Source organism: Cyprinodon tularosa, unplaced genomic scaffold, assembly GCF_016077235.1.
Source record: "Cyprinodon tularosa strain WSP-4 unplaced genomic scaffold, ASM1607723v1 ctg1166, whole genome shotgun sequence".
Classification (NCBI taxonomy): Eukaryota; Metazoa; Chordata; class Actinopteri; order Cyprinodontiformes; family Cyprinodontidae; genus Cyprinodon; species Cyprinodon tularosa.
The window spans coordinates 64,455-91,249 of NW_024037966.1; the positions used below are offsets into that span (position 1 = coordinate 64,455).

General features: G+C 39.1%; 2 protein-coding genes across 2 annotated transcripts; both read right to left on the reverse strand.

Annotated features, from left to right (window-relative positions):
• Positions 1-1,547: 1,547 nt before the first annotated feature.
• patl2 (PAT1 homolog 2) lies at positions 1,548-9,811 on the reverse strand. The gene is made up of 19 exons (XM_038307549.1): positions 9,718-9,811; positions 9,424-9,577; positions 8,351-8,637; positions 8,201-8,263; positions 8,074-8,127; positions 7,826-7,978; positions 7,256-7,330; positions 6,978-7,126; positions 6,546-6,620; positions 6,355-6,478; positions 6,166-6,283; positions 5,972-6,078; positions 5,844-5,897; positions 3,273-3,415; positions 2,875-3,031; positions 2,594-2,734; positions 2,432-2,529; positions 2,213-2,353; positions 1,548-2,127 (listed from the first exon to the last, which is right to left on the reverse strand). The coding sequence occupies exons 1-19, from the start codon at positions 9,793-9,795 to the stop codon at positions 2,094-2,096; spliced, it is 2,205 nt and encodes a 734-aa protein (XP_038163477.1). The 5' UTR covers positions 9,796-9,811; the 3' UTR covers positions 1,548-2,093.
• Positions 9,812-13,411: 3,600 nt separating this feature from the next.
• Positions 13,412-26,050, reverse strand: LOC119798285 (transforming growth factor beta-1-induced transcript 1 protein-like). The gene is made up of 11 exons (XM_038307667.1): positions 25,912-26,050; positions 25,537-25,685; positions 25,396-25,451; positions 23,165-23,301; positions 23,004-23,085; positions 22,729-22,813; positions 17,938-18,141; positions 17,661-17,834; positions 17,484-17,565; positions 15,282-15,430; positions 13,412-14,167 (listed from the first exon to the last, which is right to left on the reverse strand). Exons 1-11 carry the CDS (start codon positions 25,958-25,960, stop codon positions 13,901-13,903), a joined length of 1,434 nt encoding a protein of 477 aa, XP_038163595.1. The 5' UTR covers positions 25,961-26,050; the 3' UTR covers positions 13,412-13,900.
• Between the last annotated feature and the right edge of the window lie 745 nt (positions 26,051-26,795).

The window sequence follows — 26,795 nt, forward strand, 5'->3', positions numbered from 1 at the left end:
TGTCCATGTTAGTTGATCCTTACCGATTGTATGGGGTGGACATGTATGCAGCAAATAAATTGTGTAGAGTTGGACATTTTGAAGGCAGACTTACAGGTCTTTAAGGTCAGAATTATTGCTGAGACAGGTGTTAAAATACTTCTTTGCAGCAGTTTAAAAAAAAACAAAAAAAATTGCATCGCCATTTCTGGATTTTTTATTTTTAGATAATTTTCTCGTCGCAATTTCAGACCCCTCGATGATTTCTTAGTGGGAGACCTTGCAAAATTGCAGGGTGTTCAAATACTTATTTTCTTCACTGAACATCCAGGTCAGGCAAAACTGCCCAGCAAGGCTCCAAGATGGTGTTTAGGTTACAACTAAATAGATATTTTAACATTTTCTGACCTTCGTGGCAGCTTCAATAACACAAACACCAGCAGAAATGTTCAACATTATAATGTTAGTATAGGTAAAGGCCCCCCTTTGGACATAGTTAGCCCTGAAAACAGCAAGTTGACTGAAAAAGGGTAAAGATATTAATAAATATTGTATTAGTATCATTAACATATCTATAGTTGCATATTAGACTCTAGTTATGAAAGGATATTGGGACTAACAAAACAGAGATGAAAGAAAATAATTTGTACCTGGTATGAAAAGGACTAAACATTTTAGCCATGAAAGAAAAATTAGGTCTGGAGTAGTTAGAATAGAGTTTCCAATCTAAACACAATCTACCAACCATGGTGGTAGCTGCATTATACCAAGTGTTTGATTTAACCCCAATGATTGTGGTCCAGTGGGTCCATCCCAGGATACCAGCCAGCATTAACTACCTTTTCTGCAAGCTACGGTCCAGATTAAATGTTGGCATTATGAAGTGCACAATCAGGATCAATATCACTTTAATCCAGAAAAAGGGGCTCCTTTATTCCAACTGTACTCTTTGGTAACGTCATTTGGCTTACGTCATTTTAACCTTTGAAAGTGTAATAGTAAAGCTATTAACCAACCATGGTGTCTTGAATCCAACTAGACCTAGAGTGATCTAGGCCTAGATTGACCAACAAAACCAGACTGGTGTTTAACAAGGAGTGGAGGATTCCTTAATTACCATCCTCCAAGTCTGGTGTCCTGCAACTTTGCGATATGTCTCTGCTTCAAAACACCAAAGTCAAAGGCCCAATCCACAACCAGTAAACATGCAGAGTGCGTCAAATATGGCATGAGCATTACTAAGGTTTTTGCTGTTGACTCAGAAAAGATTCCCCATTTTGTCACTCTTGACTGGTGGAGCACCTCTGCAATGAAACGTTTTCTTACTAGGATTAACTTTTGTAATTGGAGTAATTTGAGCAATTAATGTACAGTTTCAGTCACATTTTTTGCAGCATTGCACCATCCAAAAACACTTGAATTATTCCCATGCTAAACTTGACGCACTAGCTTGTGCATTACTAACAAATTTCAGGCCCTTGATCAAATTTGATTTTTTTATTCATATTGCAAGTGCTCTACAGGGGGTGCAGTTTAAATTATTCCCATTTCAAAAATCAATAAAGAAAATTTTTTACACAACTGAAACATAAGATGGAAAAATATGTCACACATCCCATTTAGCATTATAACACATGTATACACAATACATATTTACAAAATAACCCAAAACCACATTACCTAATGCTGGGTAGACAAATTCCTTTGATGTTTATATATTAGCAACAAAGTTTCAGCTTCACAAATATAAATAATCCGAGTCAGTATATCTACTGAAACTTATCTTAAATTGATCACCCTAACATTTCAAGAGCCATGAAATAAAGATAAATGTCAGATATAAGCCGATTGTTAGAAACATTAAAAGAAATAAGTTTAAATTAACAAGCTGCTTTGTGAAGGCTAAAGGGAGATAAAGTAAAACAATTAAAGGAAATAAAAAGGGGAAACCATTTAAGAAGGAATGTGAGAGGACATGTGAGGGTGAGGATTTTAAAGCAAAAAAGGTATATCACAATATTTCACTTATACTTTGCACCAAAGACAGCTTCTTCCCATCTAGGGTTCACCATAACCTGGACTTTGTCTTAGCATCTCACTGGATACCATTCTCCTTAAGATGGTAGAGCCAGGCACCCAGTTGCAGACCTAAATAAAATAATTTTTGAAATGGTAAAAAAATGTATTCACATGTTCAGGTTTAATGTTTTTTGTAATATTTTAAAAGACTTACTCCAAGTTGCTTTTTAGTTGATGCACAGTACGCTTGTCAAGATACCTGCAAAAGAGTGTTAGCAGGTTTGAAGGAAGGAGAAGCGGCTCCACCAGCGAACACTGGGACAACTGCCCTGCTACCTGGAAAATTATGTCAGTCCTACAAAGATGACAGGAATGTGAAAATGTCAACATTTCAACTTTACTTAAAGAATTTAAGCTTAAAAATCTTCCCCACCAGGTCTCAAAGTCTCCAATGCTGGGCTCAAGAGGAACACCTGATGAAAGCAGTTTCTCCCCGTGGGAAAGAAGAGCATACAGCAGGGTCAGCCCAAACTAAAGGGAGAACATTCATTAGAGAGAACCTCAAGAACAAGATCAGATTCAGAGCAAAACACACCTTGTTCTGACAGGCCAGAGAAAGGCACTCCAATGTTGACAGAGACTCTGAAGACGTCAGATCTCTGAGGACTTTGATGAGCTGGCTGAACGTCAGTCCACCAATCACGTTTCGGAGCGGCAGATAAAGCACTGGAAGGGTCTGAAGTTAAACAGGACTGATTAATTCCCAAAGACATAAAAGTGAAAGGTTTGATATAATAGTTTACTGTTGAAGACTAAAGACTGGATCCAAATTGACCCAAGCCAAGTGCCTACAAAAAGCATTTAATTCTGACCCACCTCCTCAGTATCTTTACTCATCACTGTAGGAAGGTTAGATGCAATGATGTGCAAGATCTTTATCGCTGAATCATTCTTTAAGAACGGCAGAAGACGAGCAAGGAGCTTTTTGCCTTTTGATACACTCAAGACAGGAAGAAACTCTGTTCCCGAATCTCTAAATGGGAAATTAACCATTTATTCCTCATGTCATTATGCTGAGTAGTTAAAAAACATCCTTAAAGGGATGTTCTATTGACTTTGATTCATTTCATTCACATGGCATAATTAATAATTACCATTAACACAACAAACTCAAATCACACTTTAGTACTAAATCTAACCCAAGATGATAACTACTTAGGTGGACAGGTCAACCCCCATAAGTTTTTATAAGTCTACCATTCCAACAGACTCACAGAGAATCATGGTGCTGTAGCTCTGAGTAGATGTGTTCAACTTTCCTCTGGATTTTTTCCAACAACATTGCATCTTCTGCTTCAGAAGAAACTGGGGTCTTCATCCTCTCTGTTTCCTCCACCTCAAGCAGAACTATGAACAACTGCAGGGTAAAAGAAAATCAATACCAAATAGTGTGGACTGCTCCTTTAATAAGATGAGGTCTGCCAAAGAAGTTGCATAATATACCAGTCTGCAGGTTTTTATACCCACTTGTTAGACGTAGACAAACTTTGTCATTTTGTATGCACAGATTGTATACAAAACAAAATTTCGTTTTGTACAGCTTTCAGAACATTTCCATTCCATAAAGTGCAGCAGTGAAAAAAAATGTAAACTGTGTGGGAGAAGAGATGATACAAAAACACATATGGAAGTTCTGAGCATCAAATATGTATGGCGCAAATATGCAATGTTTTGGTTTTGTTGTTCTTAGTGAGATGCAGAGTCTGACGTGTTTTAGAGTTTTCTCCACAGTTCAGCCGTCTGTCAGTCTGGAAAAACTTGCAGGTCTGCATTGAATGCTTCGAAACCTCTTCCAAGTGGGCAGCGGGAAGAACAGTCCATGGTGGGGCTGTGAGGGGTCATTTATAATGTTACGGGCTTGGGACACAGCGCTGGGACGAAATGTCTTTTATAGAGGGAAGCGGAGCCCCAATGATTCCCTCTGCTGTTCTTACCACTCCTCTCACTTTCTTCCAGTCCGAGGAGCTGCAGCCTCCACACCACACAGTGAGACAGCTGGCCAGAACGCTCTCTATGGTCCTTCTTCAGAAGGTTGTGAGGATGGATGGGGGCAGGTGGACTCTCCTCATCCTCTGCAGGAAGAACAATGCTTCTGTGCCCTTTTGACCAGAGAGGTTGTGTTTACAGTCCAGGTGAGGGTGTCTGATGTGCACCGGAACGAGGTTAGGCCGGTTCTTCCTGAAGTCGACAATCTCCTTCATCCTCTCCACAAGATATTAGTTATGAAACTCCAAATTTACTCTGAAACACAGCTATGAAAAAACCCTGAAATGCAAAACTTGAATAGTTAAAGATTTAAGGTTTTGAAATAAATTAGAAAATATTAAATATTGTTGCCATTTCATCCAAATCAAACCACTACCACTTTCAATGACTGCTGTAGTTTCAGAGTTAGTCGCATTTCATTGAATGTTTTAAATATGACTAAAGGCAATTATATATACACTTAATGAACACAAGATATTCTGTTCTTTCCTCAACTCCTCTGGGCAAAACTTTTGCGCTGCATTAAAGAAATATGTAGGTGGTATTCTTTAAGCAGCCAGCTTTATGTATTTCATATGTTGTCCATCAAATTCCAATAAGGAATTGAGTTTGTGTGCAAAAAAAACAAAAACAAACTACGTTCTTAGATAAACTACCAAATATAAATGCTCTTGTGAAAAAACAATGACCAGGATGAAAACACAGAAGCCATGAATGTTCTTTGAGATACAATGTGAAGCATAGTTCATAACTTTAGGGTAAAAATTACACAACCACCTGGATGTTGCAGAAATAGCTTCCACCCAGCAGACACTGAGATTTCAATGTAGATCCTTAGACTCAAAGAACAACAAGTCTGCTCTAACTTACACATACCAACTAAGGAGGCTTTAGAAATGTGTTCTGTGAATGGTCCACTTGGAAGTGAAACTTGTGCGCCAATAGATCACTGGCATTTTGTAAAGAGGGATGAAGCATGCATTGAATTTATACCAACTAACTGCCTACTGTACATTACAGACTGAAAATCTGTAATGTACAGTAGGCAGATATGAGAAGGAATCAGTTATAAGGAAACCTGGGGAGTAAAGAGTTGCTAAGGAAGCTGAAGCTTCTGAGTCACTCAAATCTTCAAAAAAAAAAAAATCTTTAAGTTCATCTTAAAAAATTTTAAGGGCTAATGATCTTTGGGCAATGATAATCGCGAGGGGCTTTCAGTTTAAGAAAAAAAAAAAAAAAAACATTCAATATTTATGTTGAGCAGATCTATTTCATTGTAAATGGCTACTAGTTAATACATGTTGCCAATACACTTAAAGATGGAATTTAATCATTTGCGGTGCCCGTCTATTTGCCAGGAGAATTATTCTTATTCCATCTGGTTCAAGTGATCAGAGCAGTGGGGCAACAGCATCATTGTGTGCAGATTTTGCCCTGCAATCGGAGGGTTGTCATTCAAGCCCTGCCTCCAGCTTACAGTCCTGTGCCGTGTTGTGTCCTTGGGCAAGACGTTTCACCTGCATTGGCTACTGATGGTGGTCAGAGGGATCGGTGGAACCATTGTACGGCAGCCTCGCTTCTGTCAGTAAGCCCGAAGGGCAGATATGGCTACAATGTAGGTTGCCATCAGTATGTGCATGAATGGGTGAGTGACTAAACGTAGTGTAAAGCACATTGGTCAAGTCTCCTGACTAGAAAAAGCACTATATAAGTACAGGCAATTTACCATTAGAATACCAGCAGAGGGAAACTGAATTTAATAATAGAACAAAATGACAGAGGCAAACAGCCATCGATACCTTTTCTATTTTGCTGAGAATCTCCAGTCGCTGTTGTCTGGTGTCTTTTAGTTCCTTAAATAAAAAAAGGAGGCAGATTAAAATGTTAAGACCTCATCAACAGCACATACAAGCGTTGAGCAACTGACCTCTAGAGGACAATGAGTCTGAACTGCATTAACTGCACTAATGGCACGACGAGGAGAGTAACACGTGGACACAGCGACTTGACCCAGAGAGCCTTCGATATGGAAAACTGAGAGACCAGAAGAGCTTAAGAGTTAAAAACCAGCAGCAGAACATTCCTGAGACTAAAATTAGGAAGAAAAAAAAAAATGGAAACCTGGTGTGTAGGCATCAGTTTTTGTGATGTACGGCGTTGTGAGCTTAGGTGGCTCCTTCTTGCTTCTCATGCCAAGCTCTTCTTCCGCCATCTTGGCTTCTAATCGGCGATAATACTCCTAGTCAAGAGCGCAAGTCGAAAGTTCACTATAACAAAATAAGCATTTATATAAACGTTTTATTTTACTACCTGATAGTAATAGTCATCAAGGTATGGATTCTCGCTTTGCAGTTGAATCATTTGCAGGCGAATGATCCACTCCTTTTCTTTGGTCGTCATGAGGTTACAGTAAGGGTCAGAGCCTTGAGACTTCCTAAAAAGTTTAATGTCATTTTTCTGATGCCACTTTAAATAAACCCTGTGGTTAACATAGGACCAACCTTTGAAACAGATGCTGTTTTTGACTAAGAAGTCGTTTGTGCTGAGGATGGAGCTGTGTGACAGGATCACCGTAACTGTTAGGCCAGGAAAAAAAAAAAAAAAAAAAAAAAAGGTTTAATATAACAAGGCATACAGATGTTCTCTAAACAAACTAGGATCTAGCTGCTGTAGCATCATCTGGTGGTTCATTGATTCCAGCTGTTGGTGCATCTAACTATCTAACTGACAGTAAATTGCTCCTATAATTTTTTTCTTTTTAAACTTGACCTATTGCAGAAGAAACTCCAGCAAGAAATCTTGCACCATTTCATTCAAATTTCCTTGGGGTGGGATGAAAACAAATTTGAAGCAACAAGCCTGCCAAATTAATTCTTAAGTTTTCCCAAAACATCCAATTTGGCCCTTTGAGAGGTAAAGGATGATAAAGTTACCTGAAAGGCTGCACTCGGTTGGTCGAGGGGCTGTAGAAGGGGGACGGTCTAGGAGAGTCGGCACCGAAACGAAGCTGCATTATCTTGGGAGTCAGCGGCCGAGGAGTTGAGGGACAAGGACGATTTGGTGGAAACATGAAGCCTCCTGTCTGATTTGGCATAAAAGTAAAAAAAAAAAAAAAAAAAAACAGTTCACCAATTAGAGATGTACTTCACCTTTTATTTTTATTTATTTGTTTCATGCAGCTCAATCTAAAGTAAAAGGTTTTTAATAAAACCTGGTTGAAATGTTGCCGTGGGGTCAATGGTTGACGTGAGAAGATGGGTGACCTTGGCATCATTGGTGAATGCATCTGCAAAACCAAAATGTATAAGAGTTGACACAAAACCAAAGAAACATGCCTGCAGCCGTTTAACATCTTTATTTTTTAAATCTGTAGTCGATGATACAAAACCAAGCCCACAAGCAGCTACTCTCCACAAAGCTCGATTATGATCCTCCTGTATGGACGTCAATGGTGGGAGGAAGCCAACTTTAGCTTGTCCCCATCAGTCTTGTCTATCTCACCAAAATGTGATTTCCAGTGATTCTACCAATCAGGGAATCACATGTAATTGTTTCCTGGTCTATTACACAAACCACAGAAAACTTAATGTTGCCAACACCACATCAACATAAATGCAAACAAATAAAATTCTTGCACGTTAGCTGGTGACGGGGAAAAATAAAAAGGGATGGTGTCCACGCGAGTCCATTTTTTATTCTTTAAAATAATAATAAATCTGAGAGACAATTTCAAAGGGATCTACACTACTGACTTTTGAAATTGTTCAGTAGTATAACTTGCCTGAGAGGGCCCTCTTTGGCCAAACAACATTCGATTGTAGGGTCCTCCTCTCTTTTCTCCATAGGAAGAGACAGGGTATGACAGGTCCAGAAGGTCAGAGTTCACACGTTGATCCCGCGCTCTGTGGCCAATCACACACACTATGGCACTGTCCTACAGATTTAAACCCAACAAATAAGATAATGGACTCAAAGATAAAGCCTTAATTGAAACCTGTCGTCATGTTGAAACCACATTTTCCTCCTAACCTGGAGTATCGATGCAGGTGCTCTCCTGTTTTTCCAGTAGGGGGGCTGCGTTCTCTAGAGAGAAAAATTATTAGATATTTAGGCAGCACCACCTGCAGCCAAAGGAAATGCTAGTCTTAGCTCTTACATTGTCCAGAGAGGTATTCCTGTACACTGCATGACCACAGTCCACTATAGCGCTGTCGACACTCTTAAAGGTGAACAACAACAACAAAAAGGATCAGAATAGAATACTAAACTAACAATGTAAACTAAATTCAAAGCAGTTTCTAATCACCATCAGGCTTGGACGTCCCTCCACTATCCTCATCACAGCTGGGTCATCAAACATCTGCCCCCTGCCCAGTCCTCCCCTCCACCTCGGTCCTCTGATCCGCTGCCATTGGGCAGCCCGGGCTGGATACTGTGGCAGATACTGTGGCCTCTGCCTGGGAGGGGATGGAGGGGATGTGCTGGGGGACAAGGGTTTGGGGTCCGTATTCGGTGGTGGTGTCGAAGGCAGTGGCTCTCCAAATGAAATACCACCATTGTCTAAGGAGTTTGCCGTCCCGTTTGGGTCAACATCTAGGATAAATACACAATTATTACTTCAGCACATCTATAATATTTTGGCTTCAACAATATGGAATCGGAATACAGGTCTATGGACTTCCAGAGGTTAATGCACACATTTTCACACCACATGGTGGAAAAAAAAAACTAAGAAAAATTCAAGAACTTGGTTACACCTGCACCTCCTTCTGCCTACAGAGAAGCAGCTAGTTTTGATGATTCAGGAAATGATCCATCTGAGAAGATTTTTTATTCCTCCTGCATACATTTAGTCAGGTTTGAGTAGATTTTAATAAATCTGGTCAGGCTGTGCATTTTGAGGACAATTTCAATATTTATCTAATGAATTCTTCATGTCTAGTCAGATAAATTAAGCAATCTTTGTCACTAGCATTTTTTTCTTCTTTACTTTCCAACGCAGATGTATGTGCTGCTAGTTTCAGTTTTTTTGGACAGGCTTGCATGAAAAAAATAAAATGCATTTGACATTTCATTGTTAATATTTATTCACTATACCCAAAATCTAGGACTGTTCTATGAAAATGTTCAGTTCAACTAAACCATCACTGAGTAAATGACCTGAATTGACCACATGCTGATCATTTATAAAAAAAAAAAAGAATTGAATTCTTTATTATTCTCCAACTGTATTCAATTCTTCCATTTAAAACTATGAAATACTCAAAGACTGCATTAGCTTCCTTTGGTTTTTTGTTTTCTGTATCTTTATGAGATTGTAAGTTATTGCAGCAGAGCAAGGCAGAGGAACATCTGCCTGAAATGCCTTCATGGTCTTACCCATCCCAAATGTTTCCTCGTTAAAGATGTTTATCTCCTCGTCTTCCTCAGCCATGGCCTGCAGCAGATCACTGTCCATCCCCGCCTCATTCTCTGTGTCACTCCATGACCCTCCATTCTCAGGCCACTGAGCTTCACTCACTTTATCTGATTCCTGAAGTTGGAAAAAAAAAAAAAAACTCATCTAAAAACAGTAAATTTTTGATTTGACCTTTATTTAACTTAATTAAGATCTGGTTTTACCTGCACAGCTTCTTGACCAAATACACTTAATAAGAAATGACAACCACTTACTTGTTGTTCTGAATCACTCATGGTGTTCCTGGAAAGATTTACAACACTTGAATCCAAGCTCTCACGACTCCTTTCCATTCAGCATCATCTGCTTTTTTCAGCTAGGACACCAGGAGACGCTCATTAACCTCTAAATGAACACACCTGGGCGGCGTGGAAACGTCATGACGCAGCTGTCGCCTCACGAGCTCATTTGTGCTGCTGGCACCTTGCGTCTCTTAACTTTTCGTCCTTCAATTTTAAAAGTTTGGAAGTTCAAAGAAAACAACGACAAACAAACAAACAAAAAAATTAAAACAGTAAAACGCAAATTCCAAACGAAAAGTGAGAGATTGGGGCCCTCTGCTGGTTCAAATCAGCATTATCTGCTCATTTTTTACTTGGAAATGCTTCTTAGTTATTTATTTGGCATTAAAAAAATAGAAAATAAAATAAACAAATAAAATCAAATATATATATAGGCTATATATATATATATATATATATATATATATATATATATATATATATATATATATATATATATATATATATATATATATATATATAGAGAGAAATAAAAATTTGCACCCATTTATTCTCATGTATTCTTCTGCTTTACTAAACATAGCGGCAGTTTAAAGAATCTAACTTGGGTCCCCTGGCGCTCGCCTTGGTGCTCTATTGATCATTTTACCTTTGGATAAACTTTACATGCAAAAGTACACTATCACAAACAACTACAGGTGTTTTGCTCCAGGGACTTAGAGATTCACTTCCATACAGAAAGCCCATATTCTTATCTTCAGCTACCACAGTATAAATGTCAGATTAAATAATACCACTTATAGTTCAGCGATAGTATCAAGGTGTTACGTTATTGTATCTCTTATATGCATTGGTTATGTTGTTCTTTTTACATTGCATTGCAGGTGATGAAGAGAACTGAAGATCTTTTATCTCCTCTTCCTTTCCTGTTCTACTTACATTGCAGTGTCCATAAAATATGTAATACTCTCTGCATGAATAATAATAAATCTCTTTATATGCATAAATCAAGCGGAACACTATGGCGAAAGCCGCACTGCTCCACTTGTGAAAGCAAAATCTGTTGGGCTCTCTTTTTGGCTTTAAGTTAATTATTTTTAATGCCACATTGCCAAAAAAAGAAAAAAAAAGAATCTGACATGCTTAAAAAAGGAGAAGGTAAAAAAAGGTCAGATATTGCCATGCTTAAAAAAGGAGAAGGTAAAAAAAAAGGTCAGATATTGCTCGAGCATTGTTATTTGACTATTTGAAATTTGGAGATGCGAAACATAAGTCTGGTACTGCTGTAATTAATGGCACCATTATTGAGAAGTTATATGGGAAATTATAGAATTATATATTAACTAAAACATTAATCAAATTTAAACAAACACACATAAACAACTATATTTTAACATTCCTTATTCGTGTAAAGAAATATCATTGATCCATAAATCGGCTTAAGATCCTGCAGCTGTAGAGTTGCTAGTTTGACTATGCATTGGGACTCCTGGCATCTTTAGCCAAAAGGCCTGAACTGTCCAGTGTTTTTACATATAATTATGATTCTAAAATGAATGCTTTTATCGAACCTTTAATGAAATATTTAAGCAAGGTAAGTTTAGTTTTTAGCATATTTTATCAATATTATAATATACTTCACATGTTTCTTTCTTAAATCTATGTTTCTGCTTTACAAATGTTTTTTTATTATGTTGTAATATTTCCTAAAAGTTTTATTATTAGCTGTTAGTTAACTGATAGAAAAAGCCTTTCAAAAATCAATTTGTGTGGATTGAATCTATATTATTTTTTTATTAATTTCATTATGACTATAATTGAGTATTGATAATAACAAATCAATCAAATATTAATTTTAACGGTTACTAATTAATTCAAAAATACTTTGATTTCAAAAGGAACATCAATAATGGTATAAGGAAGGAGTGCTCATACCTTTTGTAAATTAACACAGAAATTAAGTCAAAATGATAAAATATAAAATAAATAGTTATGAGTAAAAAAAATAGATTTTTAAAATCAAGTTTAATACATTAATTAGCAGCAGACATATCATATTCTGCATTTAATGCATTGGAGTTATACTTGTACTCATTCTTGTCGTCAACTGCTTATCCAGGACAAGGTTGCAGGGACAGCAGTCTCAGCAAAGATGCCCAGACTTCACTATCTCCTTTCTCCAGACACGTCTTCCAATATCCAGCTCCTTTCTTCCTGTCCACCTGAAGAAACTTGATCTCCTCTGTTTGAGGCAAGAACTCTTCTCCGGCCTTAAAAGAACAAGCCATCTTTTTCCAGTCGATAACCATAGCCTCTGATCCAGCTTTTCCTCACCCCGGCTGCAAACTGCCCCAACTCATGTTGTAGGTCTTGGATAGAGGCACTTTCTGCTGGTACCCAAACCAGAGCCTTACAGCAATAGCTACGGCTGGCAGCACTAACAACTGAGGCAGAGAACATGGTCCACTCTGACTCCATGTCCTCAGCCTGCCCCTGAATCAGGGAGATGGTCTCATGGACGGACAAGTCAAACATTCCCAATAGATTCTCACTTCTTCCTTATGCCTTTAGAGTCTACCCAGCTTACTCCTCTTCCAGCATATCCAGCTCACCACCACATGGTGATTGGTGTCCTGGTTCCAAGTGCACATATGGACATCTTAATGCTGGAACAGCATTATGGACAATCCATGACTTGGACAGTAGTCCAATAATGAAACCCCACTTTGGTTCAGAGCTCCCGATCACATCCCTCTAAATTCTCTTGGCCGTTATAATTTCCTACATGGGTGCAGTCATCCAGCAGAATGATGGAAAACCTGAGATGAGTACTATCCAACAACTGTAGCCACTCATTGCCCCTAACCCTCTCGTTGCCTGTGGTAAACTTAAAACTGGGTAGGAGAGAAACCGACACAGAAGAGAGTTCAGCCTCTCTCAATGAGCAGGGTTCTAGAGTCATAGCGGCCATTGATAAGGGCACAGAGGCCTCAGCCTCTGATTGCTGCCCAATACTCTTAGCTCTGGTTCATCATGGGTCCCCTGGCAGGTGATAGGCTGGCTGGAGGATGGCCACACATCAGTCCTTTGGGCTTGGCCTGGCTGGGTCCCATGAGAAGAAACATAACAACCAGCTGCTCCTTGACAAACCCAAACCTCGGGCCTGGCTGCAGGATGAGGTCACTGTACCAGGGAATGTCATGTGCCTTGATTCTGTCCTCATCACCAGGGCTTCTTGATCTTTGACTGACCCTTCACCCAGAGCCTGTTGGGAGACTCTACCAGAGGCATTTAACCCACCGAAAACATAGCACCTGGGATCATCTGAGCACTGAAACCCCTCCACCAAGCAAAAGTGGCAGTTCACCCCATTTTTGTGTTAGTAATACCATTACCAACTGGTTGAAAATAAAAGGCCTCCATCTATATTCACCACCTGTGTCATCAGCAACATCAAAATCAGCCACCCTGGACAGGCCTGGTTCTAGCAATTTTTCATTGCTTCTTTTTGTTTTTACACTGCAAAGGCTCATCTAGTTTTTTCAGCTCTTGATATATTTTATTTATTAGGAATAAGTGCAAAAAAGACAATTATGGATCGTAAAGATAGTTAAATCTGTTTCTATTCTAATTTTGCTCGCAACAATAACTTAAAAAAAGACAAAACATCATAAAAACATCATCTTTATTTCTAGAAAAGCCTCTGGGATTTTGCAGACAGCAAGAATAAGTGAATGATACCTAACTTTAACCATATGATAGTTTACATAAACATTTTTAGCGATCAGCAAACAGTACATAAATGCAAATGCTGTGAAACGTGTACTTATTGCATTGAAAAGCGAATATATTATAGGACTCTTTTTTTCATAACAATAAATCTCTTGAACTGAAGCGCAATACATTTTATCTGATTCTTTATTTTGGCAAAAAAAAAAAACTAAATTTTAGTGCATGAGGGAATCATTTGGCACTGTTTTTAAAGTTTTGTCTCCACCCAAATTTTCTAATAAACAAACATGTGAGGCGTTGGGTGATCTGCAAAGAGCCCTGCTCCATCTCTACTTGTGCACTAAATAAGCAAGAACTATTGTAAAAAAAATACATCACATGGCTTTTTATTCAGGGATCAGAGCTGAGCTTTGGAGAAGTGCCTTTAACCAAACAGCTTGATGAAGCAGGGGTGGCAGTAGGGTTTGCTCTCCTGCTCCTTAAAGCAGCCTTTGCTCAGGGGCTTCAGGCAGAAGTGGCACACCAGGTGGTGGGGGTGAAACTTGGCCCCCATGGCGGTGACGCAGCGCCCCAGGATGGGCTGCTGGCAGGCCTGGCACATGCTGCCGCGGGACTGGTGGTAGTGGGCCTCACACAGCGGCTTACCATCATGCTCGAAGAAGCTGCCGTTGACGAAGGGACTGTAGCATTCCTGGTGGGGACGAGGATCAAGACGAGGATTCAGACACAGCAGACAAACAGAAAACATCTAAGCAGGCTATTGAGAGTTAACTCGGGGTAGATAGGCAAACTCAAAGACATAATTTAAGTCTAGGACCCTTCTGCTGCAAGGATACCTACTGCACCACCATGCAGCCCTTTAGAAGAAATACTTGGCATGTTTTTGAGACTTAGGATTTAAATAAAAAGGCTAAAACTATTTTTAACAGTGTTTAAAGGCTACTCAGATTTTACAGAACTGTTCTAGTGTTCATGGATTGCATATAAATGAATCCAATGAAATCATTTGAAGAAATATCTTCCAAATCCAATAAGTAGTTTGACAAAAGCCTTCAATATTAGAAAGTAATGCATGGTCACTTTAGTGGATTGTAGTATAATTGAGGGTATAGAGAAGGATTTTCGCCAATTTTTAAAAAGACCTGTCCTCTACACTTAAAAAAAAATGCACATGCTCAACCTATACCCGTTCCCGAGAGGGAAGGCGTATTAAACATGTTGCACAAGCCTATTTCTCCTTGTGCACGCTCTGTTTAAAAGTTGTTGTTTACAAGCTTACTTTCTAAAAGATTAGCAATTTTTTCATTATGTCAGATTCACCACCAGTAAGTGAAAATGGGGACGAGCATGTAGGACGGCCTTACGTAAATATATCATTAGAATGATTGACAGTTAGGAGGACCACTTTTTTTGATGATCCACCCGGAAAAAGAACATCTTCCACTATACATTTAAGTTTTGTTCTTTAAATAGTTTCAACAAGCTAAAAACAGTGATAGTAATCATGCTCCAATAAAGGGAACAGTACTGATTGTGGAAAGTTTTACAGGTTTTAGTTCGACTTTAGCCCCCCCTTAAAAAAAACAAAAAAAAAACAATCTAATAATTTGGTTTGAAAATAACAAACATATAGCTAGAATTAATAATCTTAAATAGCGTTTAAATAAAAAAAAAAACTGAAGCGGTTCAATCAATTAGCTTGTAGGAGGCTCAGATTTTCTATTTATCATCTCAAGTTTTTACCTTGGGATGATTAATTGAACCAGGCACGGCGGCTCGTTGCTGATTAAATGACAAAATCTCACCCGACATACGAAGCACTGTGGATGCCAGAGAGAGTTGAGAGCTGAGATGTAATTTTCCAGAATAGGCTGGCTACAGCCCTGACAGCGGGAGGCAAACAGGGTCAGGAAGCACTGCTGACAGTACTGCTGGCCGTCTCGGTCATGGAAACCTGAAGGAGGAAGCCGCAGCTTTACAACAGTTCAGAAACAGATATGCAGCAGTGCTCACAAGAATTTGGTAAATGCAACCGAGAAAAAAAAAAAAGGCATGGACCTTTTTAAATTATTCTGCACAGTGAAGAAATTTAGCTGGTAATGGAAATTAATTAAATATACCTGCTGATATGAATTTAGAAAAAATAAAGAAACCTTTTTTTATTGCAGTAGCATTTATTCACATTTATTGAATGGGGAAATTAAATCTTGCAAAAAGAATTAAAAGGGGAAAAATTACTTCCCGAACTAAGAAATAAATGCAAATGAAGCATTTTATGCTTTAATTTTTCAAGTAAAAGAGTTTCAGAAGCTGTAGTCAGTAATCCACCTGAACATAAAACATATAAAGCCTGAGCCAGATGAACCCCTTCCTCCTCAGACAACAGATTAGATTTCATCACAAAGTAGCGCCAAATTAGGTGTTTGTTTTAATTGACATCTCTTCTACATCCTTGAAAACAACTTGTTTGAAACAGTTGTTTCAAACAGGTTGTTTTCACAAAAACCAAGAAGGTTTTTGTGAAAATAGGAGATTGTAAATAGGAGATGAAATTGGAGATATAAAATGTTTAAGCCACATGATCCAAAATCAAAACCTCAGGTCTTCAAACCCGAATAAGGTGGTAATGCCATGGAGAAGATCTAAAACTGGAGAGGATGAATTTTTTGGAATCGGGACTTACTAAAATCAAGCTGAAGTGGCATAATCATTGCTCCGATGACTGGCTTAATTGCTCATTTCATTCACCTGTCCAATTCTACCCAGTTTTCTTATCACTGCTAATCTGATCCACCTGCTCCTGCCTCTATTTAAGGTGCATGCTTCCAGTTGTCAGTGCCAGACTATTCTTGAGCCTTTGGTGTGAGAGTTTTTCTAGCTTTACTTATTGTGTTCTGATTGCCTGATCCTGACCCGTTTCTGTCTTTGGACCTTTGAGCCTGCCTGCTCCTGTTCTGATCTGTTTGCCTGACCTGTCTTTGGATCCTGTTAGATTCTACTGTGGACTGAACCTCGATATGCCTCTTGACTTTGCCCTCTGGATTATCTTGCCTTTCTGTTTGGATCTGATTTCCTGTCAATTCTGTTTCCTTCAACACTTTAGCATCTGGAACTCTCTGTGCGGCTAGAGCTGTATCTTGTTCAGCTGATCAACCTCGTTCTCTGGGAACGGACTGAGCTCTACACCAGGTCAGTGACTCACACGTTCATATTATCCTCCGTCAGGTTTTTGTGGACACTAACCTGTGCTTCTTCTCGCTAGAGTTACCTGCCTTGGACATCCTAGCCACTGCTGCTACAGATCCGCAAAATGTTCGTTATTGCTGAATAAATGCTTTAAGTTATCCCAATGTCTGTCTTATATGAATACTGCGTCCCTCTGTTCTGACCCATGACATGAAGACTTACTAATATAAATGTCCTTTTTTTAAAAAAAAAACCTTAAACCCTTTTTTTTTGTATAGTTCTGTCCTTTTATTTAGTCTTTGTCTTTTAATTGTGTCTAAACATTTGTTGAGTTCTTAGTGAATCACTGTGGGAAAGGTGGTTGAAGAAATACATTTGGAAAGGGAGGAAAACTTGATATGATGCAGGTAAATCTGTGATGTCAGGAACAGCTACAGTAAAATATCCTAATAAAATATCTAAAACAGGAGCGGTGAATGGGGAAATGGAACAAAGCAAGGCTGGTAAAGTTAGCCTATTATCACACTCAGTTCTGAGGTTTTTCTACATAATGGCTTCCCTAATGTTGGTTAAATTTTTTATTAACAGAGTTTAAAATCAGGAATTTTTTTCCTACAAAGAAATTTAGCCAAATTTTTGAAATTTACTTTGAAATTCTTACCAGGAGTTAGTTGTTTTACATTAAATGGAAACTGTAGACATTTTTGTTTTGAAAACCATCTCATTTGGTTATTATATCAGCAAAAATGCTAGATTATGATGCAAACCAACAGAAGTTATTTTAAATAAAGTTTGCTTTCTGTTTCAGCCTGATTCATCACCTTCGTCTCCAAATGAGCGGCTGCACTTCACGCAGCAGAAACACTCCGGGTGCCAGTTCTTGTCGAGAGCGGTGACCATTTTCTAAACCCGCAAAAGAACAAGAGTGAAGGTAACAGTGGTAAACAAGCGTTCTAGGATTTTTATGTGTTATATTACTGTATGTCCAAGTGGCTCACATTGAGTATGGGTTTGCTGCAGTGAGCGCAGTGGGGGGAGAAAAGCATGAAGTAGTCTGACTCGCAGTACGGCCGCCCATCCTTCTCAAAGAAGTTGCGACTGCCCAGCTCTGTCTCACACTCTGTGCACACAAAGTGCTCAGGGTGCCACACCTTCCCCAGAGCCGTCACCACCTATGTCACATGAGAACATGGTGTGGATTAGAGACATAGATAGATATAGAAATACTTATATATCCATGGTGTAAAACAGGGAACAAATGATGATGAAGCTCACCTGCCCTACGACTGGCTTCTGACAGGCCGAACAGTTTCCCTTGGAGGACGTCTGAACTCCTTGTCGGGTCAGGTCTGATTGGAGGAGTCCCAGCATGCTGTCCAATGAGCCTCCGGATGAAGGCTGGGGTGGAGCTGCGGGCTGCTGCGGTGGGGTGGCGGGCCGCTGTGGTGCAGTGACCACAGGGCTGGCAGGTGCAGCCGGCTGATAGAGGACACAGAACAGTGAATGGGTTAATAAATCTGCCTGGTCTGATCTGACCACAGGCTGCTAAGAAACTCTAAAATACTTTAACTTTAATCCCTCGGAGACCACAGTTTTTTTGGAAAAAGCCCGAGTGGGTCAAAGCGCTTCCTATATACATCTGCGTTTTGTTTATAACCCAAGTCAAAACAACTTTATGAAGATAAATTAGCTTATTTTTCACCTCCTCAATAATTAGTCCCTACTACATCTAATAAGGAATATATTAAATGAATCAGACTAAACACAGTTTCAGAGAATCTTAATGTGACACAAATGCATTTTACTGAATATTTCAATAAGGTTTAGATATATTTCCAAACCATTGTGACCCTATTTTAAAAAAACCTAAACATATCCCAGCCTTCATCTCCCACCCAGTATATAACTGATTATGAGTCTTAGACATCACATGTCAGCCGTACCTTCCATGCACAATAATTCCAACTCCGCCTAATTAGAGGGTTTTTAGAACAACCACAAACATGCTAAAACATTTATTTGTTGAGCTATTTAGAGGCAATTTTACAGGATTTCTTTTGATTTGTTCTGCCACTTAAGTGCACTCCAGCAAACGGCTGGATCGTCTACCTCAGGATTTTGGACTATAGAGCAGAATCATTAATCCATAAATCCTAACAAGCCATCCAAGTCCCGAAGTGCCACACCATCACACAGACCACGTTTGGCTTTTAGTATGATCATTTTGAGAAATGCAGGATTAATCTTGGATCTAACTTAACAAGATAAGACAAATCATCCAATTATTTCAATTATTTTAACAACAGTCCTGAGGATCATTGGCATATTTTGCAGAAAATGTGAGGAACTGTTTTATAGATACAATTTCCCCATAGTCCCTTTCTTAGTGGTGAATAATGAACTTTAAACTTAACCCAAGAAAATAAGGTCTAAAATGCTTGAGATGTTGCTCTTAATAATTTTTTTGAGTTCCTGGATCAGTCGGTTTAGTGTGGATCACATTAGACAGAAGGTTCACACCTGAAAGGGTTTCATCACTGCTCCACATTTGGCCTCTTTATGCCACATACTTCTTATTGTGATTTATTTGAGTTCCAAAGCTGAGAGCTGTTAACAGACTTTCTTTCTCATGCTTTAAGATTTTTTTTTTAAGATTCAGTTTCGCATTTTAAGATACTTTTTTCTACTTCGTCGTCACGCAAGTTCCACTTTTTAATTCTTCAAGCATGGCATCCGATGTGGTTAGAACACCCAAAAATTTACTCAAGTAAGAGTACTGCTACTTTGCTGGTTTTTAACACTGGCAGGACTTAGCTGTTGTGATTATTTAGCTTAAACAAATTCTTATTATTGTCTTATTTCTTTATTATTCTAAGCTATGTTCATCACTTTGTTTTCAGCTGTAGCTGTTTTTAAAGCCCTATATAAATAAATCTGATGGTGATGATGATGAAAGTCTTTAGTTGCTAATATGTCAGGGAAGGATGAAGAACTTCAAGCAACAATGCTTACTGTTTACTGTATTTTCAGCTGATCTTTAAAAAGCCCATTGCTGCATAGCTTAATCAGGCCTCGGCGTGGCTACGGAAGCTCAACTAAATAAATGCCATTAATGGCAGTAAAGATATTATTTAAGAGTGGGATTGATAAGTTTTCACATGGAGCTAAGTTGATTTTACTAGCTTTTACTCCCCTGATAAATCAAATCATTTGATTTGACATCAAAATGTGTGTGATGATCTACAACATTAAAGCAAGAAGAGAAAATCCACAAGAGGGCAGTGTATGTTGATCTATTTATGCCAGAAAGACATTAATCATCCCCATTTTTTTCTGAAGGATCTTATCAACTTCCTCCCTGCCATCATTAAAGCAGCATGCCATGGATCATCCACTTAATAACTGACATGCAAAAGATAAATATTCTTAATGATCAGAAAAATAGAATAAATAATCCTAAACTCAAACTGAAAACATAGGTGTGAGACAACAATGATGTTAATGTATGTTATTACATATCAGCCTTATGCTTCAATGCATCCAAAGATGGGCTACTTAGAGTAAAGAAGGTTTTAGTTTCATGCAGCTCATATTGTAAAATAATGAAGTATACAGATGTTAATGTCTAGCAAAAACAGGCAGCTATTTTCGGATGTCAAAAAAGCTGCCGAATGAACAATGAGGTACATAGGAACTCTGGCATAGTGTAAGCAGAATTTCATTAAAACCTTGTCAAAAGGCTCAAAAGTCGCAGCAATCTATTGTCTTTTCCCCCTGCGCTACACTATGCAGACCCTCTATCTGGACTACTCATGATAAACTTTCTTCTAAATGCTAAAAGAGGTGGCAACAATGGTAGCAGAAATTATCCTATTTTCTGAATAAATCAGCAATGGATCATTTGTGTTGGGATCCTCAGGCTTGCCCACCAGAGGGCACCGAGGATCCTCTTCTGTTCTGTGTATTGTTCCCCTAGGGCTGGAATCTTCCTGCACACCTGTTGCTAATCCTCTCATCAGAAGACTGCTCCTTTATAAGCTCCTGCCAGACCTTGCTTCCACGCCACAGTGTTGATCTTAGTTGGTTAGCTTCCTGAGCCTTCTGTTACAGATTGAATCTTGGTTGTCTCTAGTGTGAGATCTGATTCTAATCTCTCCTTTGTCTGTGCCTCACAGGAAACCTGTCTCTGGTCTGAAGCTCAGGAAGAGCTGCCTCACTGGAACCCTGTCTCTGGTCTGAAGCTCTGGGAGAGCTAATCTGCCCTGGTGAGCCAACCCGAAGATTCCTACGTGGATGTAACCTGATGACTTCTATGTGGAGTTTCCCTGGAGGTTCCTATGTGGAATCAGCTTCAAGAATCCAATGAGGATTTTCCCCTGTTGTTCCCTGCTAAGAGCTGGAAGCTCGGCCAGAAGAATCCTTTGTGTTTATCCCCTGTTGTTCTCTGCAGTGAGCTGGAAGCTCAGATCAAAGCCAGCCATGCTAAGCATGAAGCTAGATGCTTAGCCTATTCATGAACTCTGCTAACCTACAACCTCCCGTACCAGTCTTATCTCCTGTTAACCTGCTCCCCTGTCTGAACCAGTTCCCGTATCACTTTCATGTTTGTGCTTTAATAAACTCGTTTGGACTTTTACCCAGTTTCCCGTGTGTGTGTTCTGCATTTTGGGCTTTACTCTAGAACCCATCATGACAATTTGATCCTTAGGGGTATTGAAAGGTTGTTTGTAATTGATAACATTTCATCCTTTGATGGTCACTGTGTCGTTAGGCATGAGAAAAGGAGGAAAAAAAAAAAAGGTAGGTAGCCTACACTAGGCTAGGGGGATAGTAGCGTCAGATGCTGCAACCAAAGGGTTGTTGTTTCAAGCTCTGGCTTTCAGTGTTATGTCTTGGGCAAGACACTTCCCCCGCATTGCCTACTGATGATGGTCGGAAGGACTGGTGGAGCCTGTGTATGGCAGCCTCGCTTCTGTCAGTGAGCCTCAGCTGTGACGACCATCAGTGTGACTGTGTGTGAATGGCTGAATATGGTGTAGTGTGCTTTGGTCAGGTTCTATGACTTGAAAAAGCACTGTATAAGTATAGGCATGGACGAAATTTTTTATTTCATAAGTGGGGGGGATGCAAGTATTTTCTAATATTACTAATCTCAGCATGTTTGACAGCCAATCACACGAAAAGCCAGTGGGCCAATCAGGAACTTGTGGGCTTTAGCTTGTGCTGGAGTTCTTCGCTTGGTCCTAGTGCTCGATGAATTTCTGTGTACTGTAGTGTAACATTGTTTTTGGACAGTAAAACATGCAGGGGTCCAACACGCACGTTTGAAAAAGTGTCCCCCCCCAAAATTACGTCCATGAGTAAAGGCCATTTACCATTTAGGCTGCCCACTGCAGGTCTTGTTCCTCAACTCCAATTTTTTTGGCTGAAATTATTATTTTTTATTCTATGCACGGTCGTTCAAACTACTACGAAAATGCAACCCCCATCAAACTCCAGTCTGAACGGTTAACAACCCCAATGTGACCAACATGTGCAGGACAGTATTGACGTCACATAGCAGCGCATGATTTATTGAAGTAAGACCCAGTGCCAGGATCTGTCTGTTTTTATAAGCTATTAAATTATGGGAGCCGAAAATATAGTGATCACATCATAATGGGACAAAGAAAGGTAAGAAAAGAGAGAGCAGAGCTATTTAAAATGTTTTTCTGTGGAGCAGCGACTGCTGTGCTGAAGACGAGAAATAAGAGCCTGGGTAATAACAGAAAAGTCTGCACAGGCCACCGACTATTTATGAGCTATTTAATAAATATCTGATTTATTACCACATATGGAAGTGGCAGTATCCAGTTTGTTTCTTTTTGAAGATGAAAAGATCAGATTTGAACATTGCCTGCTGTGTAAAAGCAACCTTAAAGGCAACATCCTCTGTCATACCTCAGCAACAAACAGTACATTTCACACCCTTCCTACCAGTACAAACACACTTCACAAGATCTGAAATTGTTCTCCCAGTTTTCAGTTTCCCAGCTTCAGTTGTGTATACGGGGGTGTAGAACCTACTGTAGTCTGGACTCTGAAGTCAGAGAGTGAAGCCATCAGCTTGTCCAGCTCCATGGTGGCTGATGTTGCTGAAGGTTTGGACGAGCTTGAACAAGAAAAGACAAATAATCAAAGTTAAATTAGATACAAAAACCACAGCACATCATGAAACTGGATCTTCTTGAGGTGATTTAAACTCAACTGAGATTGCATGTAAGGATTTAGCTTATGATGATTGTGGATTCTCTTTATATGCATTGACAATTCTAAACTTTAAAACAGCTTAGAGCTTCTACCTGGAAGAGGAAGTTGAGGCCTTATCCTTGATCTTGTCCCTTTCATCTTTCTGAGAAGAAGGAAACTGGGCCAGGATCTCATCTGCATATAAAATAACAAAAATCAATACTTTGCAGGAGCAAAAACTGCTGGATAAACCTTTGTGAATGCATTCAAAGACCTGTGATGTTAAACTGGGTAGCGTTGAGCTCCTGCAGCAGATGATCCAGTTCATTCAGTCCCCCACCCAGCAGTGAGGAGGAAGAGAAGGCAGGCGGAGGATCTGCTGAGCGAGGAGAATGTGGTTTACACACAGTGCTGCAAAACAGAGGAGAGTTCAGTGTTAAGCTAATTATGAAACATCCACCCACAAAAAGGGCCTGGATTATCTTGATCACTGCTGAGCTCTGCTCGTCTAGAAATGAGTCACAAGGTCATCTGGTCCAAAGCCAACCTACTCATAAGGAAAAGCAAAGAAAGACATGTTTACAGTTCATGGTAACCCTTAACTGGTTTCTGAGAAATATTCAATCCTGATTGATCTTCTGACGGTGCAAACAAAAAACCAAAGCAACTAGCATAACATAGAGAAAGTTGCATGTTGTATAAATTTTGCTAAGTAATGTCTCTGGCATTCGGAGGTAGTTTCTGAGTTGCATATCGGTACACATTTTTCATTTTGAATGACTGTATATCCTGTTCTCATGCCAAGGCCACAGCCTCTTTATACACTATTTTTGACATGAGTACATCAAGTAAGTTATACCAACGTAATTGGCACTTAAAGGTATAAAGGAGGATTTTCGCAAATTTTTGTAAAGACCCTCTCTCTCCACTTCAAAAAGAAAGTGCACATGCACAACTATGTACCCGCTCCCGAGAGGGAACGCCTATTAAACGCGTGCAAGAGCATGCATGAGCCCATTTCTCCTCTTGCACATTGTGTTCAAAAGTTGCTGTTTGCATAGCTCATTCAATCTTTAAAAGAAGATTTGCAATTTTTCCAGTATGTCAGACTCACCACCATTAAGTGAAGATGGAGACAAGCATGTAGGACAGCCTTACATAAACATATCACCAGAGTGATTGACAATTGAGAGGACCACTTATTTTGATGATCCATCCAGAAAAAGAACATCCTCCACTATACCTTTACGTTGGTACTCAGACTTTATCAAAACCAGCTGCACCGTTGAATCGCCGCTCTCTATGGCAAAAAGTACCGCATCACAGTCAGGCCCTTTTGTAAGACTGAATACATATCTACTGATCTGGTGATGAATTAGGTCTCCCAGCTGGGGAGAAGTACACACAACTGCCAGCAAGTTTAGTTTTATACATGAAGTAAACAATAAAATAGAAATAAAAATAAAAGCAAGTAATGATTAAAACATGATAAAAGCAGGTGGTAAAACAAATAAAACAGTTGGACCACAAACTTAAACTAATAATACCTCAGTTACAGTTTAAATTCATCAGTCAAAGACAGCTCTAAACAAATGGGTTTTTAACTTTAACTTAAAAGAACTCAGGATTTCTGTAATTTTCCAGTCTTCTGGGAGTTTGTTCCAGATCAGTGGACCATAGAAACTAAATGCTGCTTCTCCATGTTTGGTTCTAGTTCTGGGTGAACTGGAGCTAAAAGACCTGAATGATCTGGGAGGTTGATACAGTGACAACAAATCTGTTATGTTTCGAGGTGCTGATCCATTCATGGATTTATAGACTAACAGAAGGTTTTTAAAGTCTATTCTCTGAACTACAGGGAGTCAGTGTAAGGACTTCAGAACTAGGAATGAGTTTCTCTAGATCCTGCTTGGACATTAGTCCTTTAATCCCTAGATAAAAAATTATCTAAAAATTAGTAAAAATTTCTTTAATTACCGTAAGTGTATTTACTCTTAATTTGAGCAGGTAGATTATTTCCCAATGGAATGAGTGTTTTTACTATTAAAATAAGATAACTAGATATTATGCAGTTGAACTAAGACAGTGCAATTGTTTTTTCTTATTTTAAATGTAAATTGTCTTGTTTCATTCGTAAAGTGTCTTACTTACCTTTTTAATTCAAGAATGATTGCACTTATTTTAAGAAAAAAATGACTTATTGAGAATCAAATTTTTTGCAGTGCATGATCAGTGGTTTCTAGCTGTAGTAGCTGAAGCTGTGAGCTAGTTCTTGATCTCTTCTCTTTTGGTTTGAAGATTATGACCCATTATAAAAGTAATACTTAGGTTTGCTCATTGCATCCTATTTTATTTTATATATTACCCAACTATGGCTAAAAGTCTTTTCTATTGTATAGAATTAGCTCAGAAACAAAGCTGATTCAACTAAGTATGATTAGATAGGACACATATTTTTAATACTAACTTTAATTAAAAATAGTGGATAAAGAATGCAGGACTGACCTGTATAATTTGTCCGGGTTGGAGTTGTTTGAAGTCTTCATTGCAGCAGAAACAGTCTATGAAACAAAAATAGGACAATTGGTGATTGTAAGGAAAAAATGTTTTCCTTAAAATCAAATTAATTAAGTCCCGACTGCTAACCTGCTGTGGGGTGTAGGCAGGCGGTGGCGGTCGAGCCTGGGGCGAGTCATGGGAGTTGGCATCAGGATTTTGTGGAGGGTCAGAGGTGAGCAAGACGGGACAACGAGGCGGAGGAGAGCTGGTGTTCTCTAAGTCTGCAAGGAGGGCATCTGGAAGGAAGAGGGCATCAGTTATTAAAAGTTTTGGCTGGAGCGACTGCAGAGATCAGCCTATTTTCTTATATAAAACAAGCAATACATAATATAATTCTAGTTGAAGGTAATCGTCGATGGACGCAGAAGTAAAAAAAGATTATCATAAAATCTAAATCAAGGTTATGCAAATTTTTGACTGAGAACAAAGATGCAACACGAACATGCACAGACAGTTACGTACCAAACACTACAATACGAGGACTGAGAGGGTAGTTAGGCAGTTCAGGCATTCCTGAGGAGAGACAGACAGCAAGCGTGACCAAAACACAGCAGAAAGTCAGAGCACACACAACACAGAGCCCAACAAGCACCTTCAGAGATAATCAGGCAAAGGACAGGGCAGTCGGAAGTGTCATGACTGAAAAGCGGCAAGTCTGTCTTCCTTCTGAGGTTATTTGGACAGACATTCATATCTGAGACATGCCAGTGTGCAGAGGAAGCAGAGGAGGAAGAGTGCTTGGCTGCTGATATCCAAACTGACTCCCGCCGCCCCCAAGCTCTCACTCATAAGGTGACAGGAGTGGAAGCTGCCCAGAAACTATGCAAGCTTTGGAGTCAGTCTCTGCAGCTGCCTGGGATCATTTAATGTAGAGCTGACAGGTCCTGGTCTCTGCAGAGTGTGTTAAATGTGCTCCAAGCAAAAGTAATCACAAACGCCAAGTTCAACAGAAAGGCTACTGTTTTGGATAAACTGTCTCACAACCTTAAAATTTGATATACTTTTTTTTATTCTGGATATTTAAGAATATTAAATTCAGTCGGAGGCAGCTATAGAGGGAGATGCAACCTAGTATTCATGATTTCTTTGACTCTGTTTTGTTTCTCTTAAAATAACATTATTTCCAACAAGTATTGGTTCAACACTGAAAAAAGATTTAATGGCAGGTTTAGATGGATAGAGCCTCTGCTTTCGAAATAAACATAAAAAAAGGCAGTAGGGTTGTTTTTTTAAAATCAAAAATGAAATACAAATCTAAATCTGCAATAAACAAAAAAAAAAGATTCCTAGGTTACCCAAACAAGTGTAAAATCAGTCTTTGAATACATACAATTCATCTAAAAAAT

Excerpts from the sequence above, each read along its gene's own strand:
- patl2 (XM_038307549.1), bottom strand. The coding sequence starts at position 9,795 with ATGGAAAGGAGTCGTGAGAGCTTGGATTCAAGTGTTGTAAATCTTTCC. Across the intron at positions 5,898-5,971 it reads AGACTCATTGTCCTCTAGAG|GAACTAAAAGACACCAGACA; the intron begins GTCAGTTGCTCA and ends TTTTTATTTAAG. Across the intron at positions 2,128-2,212 it reads CAACTAAAAAGCAACTTGGA|GTCTGCAACTGGGTGCCTGG; the intron begins GTAAGTCTTTTA and ends TATTTTATTTAG.
- LOC119798285 (XM_038307667.1), bottom strand. The coding sequence starts at position 25,960 with ATGCCTGAACTGCCTAACTACCCTCTCAGTCCTCGTATTGTAGTGTTT. Across the intron at positions 25,686-25,911 it reads TCCTCGTATTGTAGTGTTTG|ATGCCCTCCTTGCAGACTTA; the intron begins GTACGTAACTGT and ends TCTTCCTTCCAG. Across the intron at positions 23,086-23,164 it reads TACCCAGTTTAACATCACAG|ATGAGATCCTGGCCCAGTTT; the intron begins GTCTTTGAATGC and ends TTTTATATGCAG.